Source organism: Aristolochia californica, unplaced genomic scaffold (genome assembly GCF_029961685.1).
Source record: "Aristolochia californica isolate CCGP_79_NKW_82.1479 unplaced genomic scaffold, dmAriCali1.0.hap1 SCAF_3, whole genome shotgun sequence".
Taxonomy (NCBI): Eukaryota; Viridiplantae; Streptophyta; class Magnoliopsida; order Piperales; family Aristolochiaceae; genus Aristolochia; species Aristolochia californica.
Window position 1 is genome coordinate 11,901,957 of NW_027181992.1, and position 11,936 is coordinate 11,913,892.

At 37.3% G+C, this 11,936-nt stretch overlaps 1 protein-coding gene across 4 annotated transcripts; it reads right to left on the bottom strand.

Moving 5' to 3' along the window:
- Nucleotides 1–211: 211 nt before the first annotated feature.
- Nucleotides 212–9,611, bottom strand: LOC137959748 (autophagy-related protein 18a-like). 4 transcript variants are annotated; one of them, XR_011114072.1, is made up of 6 exons: nt 8,299–9,611; nt 4,646–4,856; nt 4,223–4,346; nt 4,013–4,130; nt 2,597–2,690; nt 212–411 (listed from the first exon to the last, which is right to left on the bottom strand). XR_011114072.1 is itself a non-coding variant. In XM_068807089.1 (5 exons), the coding sequence occupies exons 1-4, from the start codon at nt 9,211–9,213 to the stop codon at nt 4,040–4,042; spliced, it is 1,341 nt and encodes a 446-aa protein (XP_068663190.1). In that variant the 5' UTR covers nt 9,214–9,611; the 3' UTR covers nt 3,679–3,926; nt 4,013–4,039. The 4 variants fall into 4 exon arrangements, 2 of the variants coding, with proteins under 2 accessions (XP_068663190.1, XP_068663188.1); XR_011114071.1 differs by lacking the exon at nt 212–411 and adding an exon at nt 1,635–1,903; XM_068807089.1 differs by lacking the exons at nt 212–411; nt 2,597–2,690 and adding an exon at nt 3,679–3,926.
- Nucleotides 9,612–11,936: the final 2,325 nt, after the last annotated feature.

Sequence of the window (11,936 nt, forward strand, 5' to 3'; positions counted from 1 at the left end):
AGTAGGTAAGACCTCTAATCTATCTTTAAGTAAAAACAACCATGTAACCTGGGAAAAATCTTCAACAAATATAATAAAATAATTTGAATGAGAAGCATTAGAGATGTTTAAGGGTCCCCACACATCAATGTGAATTAAGGAAAAGGGAGCAACACCTTTAGTTTTGCCTCAAGGGGAGTAAGTACTTTGTTGGTGTTTATTCAATTGTCAAATTTTACAATTCAGACTAGAAATGGAAAGTAAGGAAGGAAACATATGTTTAAGATACTGTAAATATGGATGGCTTAATCTATTGTGCCATTGAAGAGCCTTGTGCTGAGAGCTGGATGTGGTTGTGACTGCTGGCAGATTGAGATAGTAGAGCCCCCCTTGTTTACAGCTTCCACCAATCACCTATTTTGTCTGTAGATCCTAAAAAACACAAAAAGTACAAGAGAAGGTAATGGAACAGTTAATTTTTTTTGTTAATTGACTAATAGACAAAAGATTAAAGGAAAGTGGGGTACAAAAAGAACTTGTAAGTGAAGTGTATGTGTAGCAAATGTGGATCTCACCCCATCTACCATTGTTTTGGATCCATTGGCTGTAGAAACAAACTAAACAGTCAAAGAATGAAAGATAAAACTCAAAAGATGGAGAAGGTGAAGTAGTCGAGACCATACTTATTATAGTAGTAACAACAGTAGAGGGAGAGGCCTTGTTTGGGGCAGGTACCATCATATGCTTTATCTTCTGAAGTAATTCAAAGTCTTGTTCAGAAATGGTCTTCTTGCCTTTAGGGTTCTCAAGTTTCACCTCATTTGTATCCCTATTAGCTGTGGACACTTGATTTGTTGTAATAAAATCTGGTCTACCATGAATTTTCCAGCATGCATCAACTAAGTGGTTTGTGCCCCCAGAGTAAGTACAAATTCAGTAGTCAAGTCTGGTGGAGTTTTGTCCAGTCCTACCACCTCCCTCCGTTAGTATTTCTACCACGTTCCCTATTACTTGAACCTCTACCTCTCTTACTGGAGTACATAACTGATGAAACATCAGTTTGTGAGGTGGAGGATGGATATGGGATTCATATTAATGTAGTCAATATTTTATCAAAAGAGGGAACAACATCGGAGCTAAGAATTTGAGATTTAGCTACCTCAAAATATGATTTGATATTAGTAAGGCAAATAACGTCTGATAAAGCTATTCTTTTGTTTTTCGTGAACCGCAATATCAGTGTAATAGGGCTGAACAATTTCCCATTCTTGAATAAGTCCCCTAAATTGGGTAGTATATTTTGCACATTCTCCCCATGTTTAGTATTATACATTGTTTGAAAAACATCATATTATTTTTGTAAGCTATTACCACTACAATATGACTTTGCACAAGTATCCCATACATGTTTAGCCGTCTCAAAATGAACGACATTATTTGCAAGACTTTTCATATTGTTAATCATCCAACAAAGAACTTGTGTATCTTCTTTAAGCCATTTCATGTACACACTATCTTCTTCATCCACCAATGGTGGCAGCTTACTCGAGTGACCTAGTAAATCTCTAGTAATAAGGAACCATCTAACTGATTGAAACCAACTTAGATAATTTGATAACCCTTTCAAAGGAACCCTAGTGATTTTAAGAAAATACTTTTACCAACCATTGTAAAACTTTAACTCTTCAGCCATATATGAGCTAAGAATAACTGTCAACTTTACACTCTTGTCTTCTTCACACATGGGAGTATAACTGAACCAGATAATAGTAACTCATGTAGACTCTTCTTCTTGTGGAATAATAAGAACTCAACCAGAGAAGCTTTAAGCTAGGTTGATGTCAATACCGGAACGGAATGGATGGTAATACTTTTCTACTGTAATGAATTGCAACCTGAAGCTTGACGACTACTGCAAGGACGTCTAAAAAAATATAGAACAAAAACAAGCTCTTAAACTTAGCCTATGTCAAAATCAACTGCAATATATACTTAGTAAAATCAAGCAATGGCAAAATAAGTAAATTTTGTTTGGGAAGGCGCCATAATTCAGAATAAGGAAATATCAACTTGACCAAGGGATCTCAGTCAGTTCAAGGAAAGTTTCTGAAAATAAAAGTGATCTTCATATTTAAGGAATTCTTTCCAAAAATAAAAAATGAATAAATACTTTAAGTATAAAACTGAAAGACTCAACTTGTTGGAGTTTGTTTTGATTTCCAAAACTCAAACTTCTTCTTTTCATGCAATGAAGAATAAGAAGAAAGTTATTATTTCTATTAGTCTTTCTTCTTCTTTCTTCCAATCACTCGTCATTCCATATTACAGTCACTTAATGCAAGTTTATGATTAAAGAAGATTCTTCAGGTAGTAACAAATCAAGTGACTGGTTCTCCAAGCACAACACTCTCAACCAGCCACAAGTTTCTAGAGAAAAAGAAGTTGCAAGAAGTACTGTAAAAATAATAATATTGGTCTTCTTCAAACCAAACAACTAGTCGTTATTCTCAAGAATTGAGCTATGCATGCATGGATTAGGATAACTTCAAACTTTTTCCTCATAAACCTTATGAAAGAAAAAACATGATTTCTGGAGCATTCAAGTAGAGAAAAAAACCTGGGAGAAGAGTACTTAATTGTCCCTAACCATTCCAGCACAAAACCAAGGAGAAGAGAATCCAACATTAATCCGAACACTTGATCTTCAAGTCCTGAAAATACTACTCTGATATCATATTATTTTCAGGAATCGATAACATTAAAATCTTCAACTTTAAGGTAACGAAAGAGAAAGGAGAAGAGAGAAGATGAGAGATAGTGGACGGCTGAGAAAGAAAAAAAGAGAAAACAAGAACACATTGAGGAGAGAAAGAAGAAAGGATTAGAGTTGTGGACTTAGAGCACTAATCCTCTCTCTTAAGCTTTATTTATAGAAGTCAATAATATAATAAATACAAGTATATCTTTCACCCTAATAAGTATGAATAAGAGATAAAAGATCATAAGATTATTACATCAATGCCTCTCAAACTTGTCCATATCTTCTAACATATGGTCCATAATTTTAGTTAAGAAAAACAATACAATAATAAGGCAAATTCTTTTCTAAGCTATAGTTTAGTACCAATAAAAATCAACTATTTGAAAAAAGCTATTTAGCCTTAGGGATGGCCGCAGGGCTGGTTATACAGAACCCAACTCTGCCCTTGCCCGAAACGTCATCTTTATGGCTCCTAACATTTAGCCAAGTTCCCATTGCCATCTCTATTCACCATGGGGAAAATCTTCCAAAAGTTAAGAATATTAATTGATGTAGTGTGTGACCTTTGACACCAAAAACTTGTATTTTCCAACTATTATTATTTATTTAAAATTATAAAATATAAAAAAAATCACAAATTAATAAAAGCGCGTAACACCAGGCAGGAGTAAAATTTTTAACATAAATATAAAATTAACAAAAAATAATTAAAGAATAACGATATAGATATTATAATTCATTAAGAAGATAATTAAAAAAATGTTTAAAAAGGAATGCTAAGTAGAATATGACTAAAAACTGATATTAGAAACACATACTTAGGTATAGAAGTATAGATCAGAAGAGATAATAGGAAAATGAAGGATAGAATTCTCCAAGTCTTGCCAACAAAGGTAAACAAAAAGTAAATCTAACAAGGTGATAAACTAACAGAAATATCAAAAGAAAACTGCAGAAACATCTTGGATATCTTTCATGTTCTTTTTGTCCAATACATAAGAGTTGCAGCTCAAAGTTGCTCCTTGTAATTTGCTCTAATCTCATCGTAGTGAGCATTGTTGGAGCTGTTAGGCTTTAAAAACCCAGGAATATTTGACTCTTTTCCCAGCAGTTGCCCAAAAGAAGATTTACAACACTATTCCCAGATTAGTAACAGGTTCCATTATTTTCATATTCACAGTTGTACCTACAGCAAACAAACAAACAAGGTACTGCAAAGCCAAACACTTCTATACATATTTACATGAGCTCAAAGAATATAAGATTGATAACCTGTTGTCATCCTCAATAATCCAACTTCTAGAAAGTTTCTTCAGGCTTTAAAAAGTTGTAGAATTCCAATCGACTCATTTCTCCCCCATTCACTGGATCAAATTGACAACGGTAGAAGCTGCAGAAAATGGCATAGAAAAATGATATATTTAGGGATATCGATAGAAACAAATTACTCAACCATATCCAACAGAGGAAAGAAAAACATACCTTCCATCCATGCCAAGAATTACAATAGTATTCTGTTGCCCAAAAGCAACAATGTATTGAACACCTTCTTGCAAGCGAAACTGCGCAACCGACCATTCAGAACTGAAGTACTTTGGTAGCACGCCTACAAGAGAACAAAAAGTGTGAGGAAAGATCCTGAGGCTGTAGAAATAAATGCTAGTGGAAGCTCTCGGTTACGCCATTCTAGTGGTCCCAGGTTACAGCTTCAAAACCAATATCCAATCAATCTTGTAACTTTTCAACAAATAGATGGACTGTAGAACAAATTTGCTTGGTGTTTACCCCAAGTATGCAGAAAACTTATCACTTTCCCTCAAGAAACAGAAAACAATGACTGACTCTTTTATTCACTTAAAACACAAAAGCAATGGTTGACTCTTTTATCCACTTAACAGTGAATACCTTTAATAAATGAGAGAGATGATGAACTAGTTGATGTCACCAGGAGATTGGGGTCAGAAGAAGTGCGTGATTGATCAATTCCTGGTAATCCCAGGTTAACCTTGAGATTAAAAACATGGACTGTGCCCTTGTCACTTGATACTGCTAGCCACCGTGCATTAGCAGAAAATGCAAGACTGTATATCTCAGCCCTGTCAGCACCTCTTCTTACCTGTATAAAACATCCAGAAAATATTCTAGATATCATATAGCATTCATAGTTTAATACCGTATCTAGCTCACAAGTAAATCAGTGTATCAGATATGTTAGCCGGTTCTTCCTCCCCTTGTAATGTTGATTAGGTTTTTCCCTCCCTCGTTTGTGTTTGACAAATTCTTTGTCCTTTTCAAGGAAGAAACCTTTGTCTTAGTGAGACTCATACCCCAGACCTCCTAATAGAAACACCCTCCCATGTAGCCATTGAGTTAAAAAAAAACCCAATTCACACTTCAAAAATTCATTAGTCCAAAGCATATCACTATTTCAATTTCTTTTTTTTAAAAGTCCCCAGTGGTTTAAATGTAAAACTGTTTAAGAAAGAAAAAAGTGGTTTAAGAGTAAAGAAAGCCAATAGACCAGTGCCATAATTCCACAAGATACAGAATACCTGTACCAAAACGTTTCAATTTGAAAGGAATCATATAAATATTTTTTCACTCAATCCATTCCCAGTTCTACATATTTAACCAATTTACTTTTGGAAATCAGGTTGCTTCAGATTAAAAAAAAAAAAAGAAATCAAAGACTCTTGAAATCCCATCACAACAACAAATACACCTAAGAAGGTAGATAGCCTTTCTATATTTCCACTCTTAACCATTTCACTCAACCTAGAACAATGAAATACAGAAAAACTTAAACAGGATGAGCAACAAAATGAAGAGAACAAATGATCACATATAATCGCAACACTACAAGCAAACTATGAAATGGAAAAACATAAAGGTGAAAGAAGTACAATAATAAATATTCTCCACCAGATTTGTACAAGAGCTCAAAAGTCATCAAGAGTTGAGAATAAAGATATCACATCCAGTGTGTCAGCAGAAGTATTATTCACAAGTTAATTACAGTATAGCTAAACAAACAAGAATTCCCAGCACATTAAGGATAACAACATGAAACTTCTCTAAGCTGCTAAACTTCTGACTCCCAGCAAATAAGCACAAAAACAGTAAGTGTACTGTTACATTGATTCATAACAACAGCAGGAAAAGTTAAACATCACTGGTTGCCATTGTTTTTGGCACAAGCTTATCTTCAAATAGGTTTTCTTAACTCGCTCTTGACTTCTTCACCATATGATGTACTCAAGATCTTAAATATTTGAAAATTTTCTTTCTAAGAAGAGACTCCTCAAAGCCAATATAAAATAAAGTTCAGATCATAGCTTCATTTGTGCATGTTCTGCAAAATTGTAATGCCATGATGATAGAAACTAGAAAGACCATGTGTCGAGAAGAAAGGCAAGTTCCTATCACAGTAGACTTCAAATGGATTGTTCCTTAGATGCCATAAGGAACAACATTGTGTGCATCTCACAAGGACACCAGGTAAACCTTTCATAGTATTTTCAGTTTCCTGGAGCACAAAAAAAAGCCCCTTACACTCCATAACTTTTGCATCAGAATACCACAAACAAAATAAAAGGACAAAAGGAATATACGTGTTACTATCAGCTTATGTTTACATGGAAGTAATTGAGCTTCCTCAGCCCGGGAGCATAATTTGTTTGTCCAAGAGAGCACAGCACCAAATGATGAGGTAGACAAACTTGTCCTCCTTCCCTCTACCCTTTTCTATTTAAATCCACTTTTTTTCCCATCTACCATTTCTTTTTTTGTCCCATCTTTTATCTTCTGTTCAGTTTCATATACAGCTAGCTTTTCAACAATCTTTTGCAAAAAAAAAAAAAAAAGTTTGTAACTGAACAAACATTTAATAACATTTTTGCAAGTATAGTTGTTCCAAGAGAGAGAGAAAGAGCTCAACTTCTTCTACAAAAGTGCACCACAGAACACACTCAGAAACAAAATTTTGCAATATCACATAATGCCACGAAAGACTAGTACTCATATCCAAACAGAGGATCCCTTAAAAGATGTAACGAGAAGCTTTAGCCTCAATGCTACATTTCAGAAGGTACCTCTACTCAACCCAATAAATCAGTTTATACCAGAACTCTCAATCACTACAATCTAAGCAAGATAACCATTACTATAACAAAAATCGAGTCAACATCCCCCACTACCCACTTAAACATACCCTAAATCCTACACTTCCACACCCAGAGCATATTACAACTAAAATCAAGGAAATTAAAGCATAAAAAAGGGTTCTTAAAGCAGAAAAGTGAATTAGACAATATCTCATGCTATTCTGCACTACCAAGTAAAATGCATCTACAAAATGCTAGGAGTGCATAATCGGTACACATACATGACTGTCATTCTTTAGATGCTTCCCAAAAGGCATCTACTCTTTAAAGATAAATGTCATTCTCCAAAATAGAATAATCAGCATCAAGTCCATAGAATGCTTCATAGTTTAATCATTCTTAACTGTTATGATATTAGTCAAGTTGGTATCTGACCAGAATAATATACCTACATGGGAAGGAAATTTAAAACAAAAAAGGAAATCAAAGCTAGGTAAAGTTCCAAAGATGTTTTTAAAGAGGCACATTTTTTTAAGAATGTTGATTACACAAAAATCACACTCAAGACTTGAATCCCAAAACCTCAAATACAATAAAATAAATTAAAATCAAAATTAAAATTAAGACTAAAAAAACTAAAGCTCAAGAGCTTAAATGACAAAAGGCATATATTTTTTTTTTGACTTCATCCCTTGAAGAGGACCTTCTGTAACCAATAAATAGTTAGTTTGGATTTGCAATGTGTTTCATGAGAGAATTTTTTAGACCATATCACTGGATTTTATTAAGTGTCACCATTACATCTAGAGGTTTGCTATCACATTAAGAAGGTGCAGGGAAGGAAGGCAATTGGAACATTTTTTTTATTCAGATGTAGGCGTATATGATATAGCCAAATCACAATAAAAGAATGAGTTTGAATAAAAGGTCTTCAGTGAAAGAGCAGCAGCGAAAAATTACAGATGATCATTTGATGCATCTACAAAGACATTAAAACGGAGAACTTCATAATAAAGGGAAACATAAATCCCAAACACAGACTTTTGGTAAAAATTAACTTCAAATATGAATATAGCCCAATTAAAAATTCATTCACGAATATCCAGGACAAAACTGCTTTGGTTAAATGACAATCAACCTTTCAGACACCATATTCTCAGTTAGCAAAGACTATGTACAGCAAAGACACTAGAAGGCAGCTAACTGTAACCAGCGGATAAATTTTTAGTGACATCCTGTGTTAGTGACGACAATCCCTAGAAATACCAACATATGGAAGCGTTAATTCGGTAAGAGCTGTGCTTCAGGAGTTCCACTCGAACTCATAGCCAAAACAGCATTCAATAAAAAATGTACAGGCAGGCGGGAAATAAGATGACATTAATTAGCAAGCAAGTTCGCCAAAAAAAATTGGAGAGGCCAAAAGAGCATAAAAAAGCTGGAATAACTGCGTACCTCTTGCAGCAGCGCCCCATCGAGAGTATGGAAAACCCTAACCAAAGTCCCTTTAGTGCTTGCCGTAGCAAGTAGCTTGCCATCCTGCGTGAGCGCAAAACATGCAATCCTAGAATCGTGGGCCATAATAAATTTGGTTCTCCTCAACCCGTAATGTTCTACCCTAATCTGCCCTTTCTGCATACCAGGGCAAACAAGTACGAGCGACCCAGAAACCTGTGAAACGGCGCAGAGCCCTTTGGGATTTGGAATCGTCTCAATTTGGTGCAAGAGCTTCAGATCCGCAAAATTATAGACAAAAATCTTCTGCTCAAGAACAACAATTATGCGGTCCCGCCGCAATCTCACAGCCCGAACCTCAGAGCGAAAAGAGAGCTCCCCAATGCATCGGCTTTGGTGGTCGTCCCAAATCATGACCTTATTGAGAGGGTACTGCGGGTCGGGCCCACCCCCCACAAGTGCGAGGATGTTACACCGGAAGAGCATCTCGACGACCCCGACACCCCCACCGCGGTGGTCAAAGTTCCGACGGAAGATCTCCCGAAAGGGGTCGCAGTTGCAGATGCGAAAACCGTGATCGGTGCCCGCCGCAAAACATCCCTGGTCCTGATTGAAGGAGAGATGAAGGAGAGTCGGAACCAACGAAGACGACGAGGGAGAATTATCAGAAGTAGGATTACGACATTCGGGTTCGAAGGGAGATGTTCGAATTGGGGGTGGCAAAAGAATATTAGAAGGCGCAGATTCAGACTCCTCTTCCACGGGGTCCTCCGGCGCAGCAACAGTCGAGTGGGGAGATTGAGGTTGGTGATCGAGGTGGGGGTCGGGGACGAAATTGGGGGAGGGAGTAGGGTTAGTGTCCGAGTGGGACCACGAGAGGGGAGGAGAGGAGGAGGGCATGGAGAGGGCAGCCATATAAGGAGGGGAGAGGTGAGCTTTCAGGAAATTTTACCGGCAACAACGAGGCATCGGAAGAAAATGGAGAGAAGGATTAAGGGAGACGGAGGAAGGTTCCGGGAGGAAGAAGGGAAACGCAAAAATACTGGAGGCGTGAATGACAAAGGGATGTCTCCCTCATGATCAAAGCAAGGTAGGTACGGGGAGAAGGCCGTTTTGGTCATTTGGCTTCAGTACTTTGAGGTCAGAGCCGAGTGGAAAGTGGAAGCATGAAGGCTTTTTTGGTTTTTATCAGCTAAATGATGAAGAATTAGAGAGGAGATTAAAGAAGAAGGTGGGTAAGCGAATCGAGAATTCGTCAAACCCAGAGTGAAAGTCTCGATTCCAGGCAGCGCCGCCTTTACGAATTACGATGAGAGGGTTAGCTACTTGTCGTTAAAACTTAAAAAAGATTAAACTGTAATTGCCCCTCTAAATGTCAAATCACGGCACTCTCCCTGCACAAAACCCTCACCAATTTAGACATAGAAAACGCTGAAAATGCATTTCTAAATAGAAAAGGGCTTATCATTGCCCTCATGGTTTTTCCCTCTCCACGCCCTCTTCCTCCGCTTCTGCCAACGGCGTCTAACAGGCAACTCTTACTCCCTCTCCTCCCCTCTCCTCTCACTCTCTCTATGGCTGAACCTGCTTCTTAGACTCGGACCTTTGCAAGCTTCGCAAACGTACCCGATGTTCATATATCGCAGGACCTGTTACGACACTTGTCGTATTCCTCGATCTCTGCTCCGCGTAGTGCCCCCTAAAAATAGTGCTTCACGGCGTTTCTCCGGCATCCATTTTCGAAAGAAAATAGCTATAAATACAGACGTAGACTTCCCATAGGGGGACCTGCAGAACCAAACTCGCATAGTCGCACTAGAGGCACTCAACAAACTCGGATCTCCAGTCTCTACCCCCCCTCTTCCACCTTGTTCATATCGTCCTCATGCCGACGCCCAACAGTGCCGCAACTCCCCGACGCCTCGCTGACTTTTATAGCGAATTCTAAAAAGCCTTAATTATCCCCTCCCTTCATCCGATGTTCTGAAGAAGCCCTTTCAAATCGTCGACGGCCAGCCTAGTTCCGCCGCTGGAACCCTAAACCCTAAACCTTGGTTGAGCCTCTCTAAGATTTGATCTGTAGTCCTTCTATACTTGATCCAGCTAGTACCTAATTCCTTTTTTGTTTGCTTTTATCTCTCTTTACAGAAGAAATCGCGAAGATCCTTTCCAAACTAACGGGGAAAATGATTTTTCTCTCGATGATTCTCATACTGCTAAAACTTTCCAAACAGGCCCTAATAGAATTGTTACAAGAACAAAGATATTTTCACCATTTTATATCGATTCAGGTATTGTGTTTTTAATTGCAATTTGTTCTTTCGATAACTTAGTTTTTCCTGTATTGGAACTTTTAATTTTATTAATATATTTATAGTTATATCTAACATTTAAGTCTTAAAATTTTAGGTTACGTTAGTGCTCTTAGTTGGAAATTTATTTCTCAAACAAATTATAAATATTTTTTTTAGGATTCATATGAGAAACCTTTATATAAAATCCTATTAGTGATTTACTAGAAAACTACATGGAAAATTTTAGGATTTTTTTTTATGAATAGAGCTGCTTTTTTCAAGAAAATAAATAAAAATTAATAATCAATCTTATACATTACTATACTTATCCGATAAATTTTTAATAAGATAAAATTTAAAATAAAAAATTACCATAAAAATTACTTTATGTTGAAAGTATAACAGCATCAAATGTTAAATATTTATTTAAATTTGTTTATATGGTTTTTCGACTCTATCTTACCTGGAAAATTATATGATTTTTTGGATTTTTGTGGTAAACAATTCCAGTTAGAAAAGTGTTTTTAAAAAATATGATGCACTAATAATCCCTAGAAACGTATTTGTGCTAGAAATGCCTTTCTAGCATTTCTTGAAAAAGGCACTAATAAGGCCTTATTTACCCCTATTTATTCAATTTATCCAATATAAAATGGAGCATATACCAAGTAACAATATAGATATCAAGTAATCGAGGGCTCATCCAATACGAAACGCCATTTGGTGCAAAACATGTAAAACGTTATCTCAGTCGTTCGATCATGATCAACGGTGAGAGTCGTTTCGCATGTTTCGCACCAAATGGTTTTTCATATTGGATCAACTATATCAAATAACCAATGCAAGTAATTAAGTCATTCTCACACATTTTGTTGAACTTGCATTAACTATAAGAAGCAAGCTTGTTTCTACCACTCAATGGGCACCTTGTGAAAGCCCTTTTTGCTAAAACACCATCCCAAAGGGTAGTGGTGGCTTCGAATCAAGTCGGCTCGCGAACAGCTCGGTTCGATTCTATATCCCTGGATTTCGAGCCGAGTTCGAGATCCGGGAAAAGCTCGTTTAAATTAACAAGTCAAGCTCGACCGAATCTAGGTTCGGCTCAACAACTCGCGAGCCGACTCGTTAACAGCCGAGTCGGAACCGAGAGCGGGGGCGGGGCTCTTCCTCCCCTTGTCACCGTTTAGCCCTCCCGTCCGTTGTTGTCACCATCGACAGCTGCTTGTCGGTCGCCTCTGTAGCCGTCTGTTCGATTTTTCCATCCCCTTGTCTTCGCCTCTGTTTCCATCGTCGCTGCTTCCATCGCACCTGTCATCCCCGACGACAAGTCCTCACTGGCGCCAT

What these genes read in the sequence shown, in the direction of transcription:
- LOC137959748 (XM_068807089.1), bottom strand. Translation starts at nt 9,213, where the DNA reads ATGGCTGCCCTCTCCATGCCCTCCTCCTCTCCTCCCCTCTCGTGGTCC. An exon ending in ATGGGGCGCTGCTGCAAGAG is followed by an intron (nt 4,857 to 8,298) that starts GTACGCAGTTAT and finishes TGTTTTATACAG; the next exon opens with GTAAGAAGAGGTGCTGACAG. An exon ending in ATTCTTGGCATGGATGGAAG is followed by an intron (nt 4,131 to 4,222) that starts GTATGTTTTTCT and finishes CATTTTCTGCAG; the next exon opens with CTTCTACCGTTGTCAATTTG.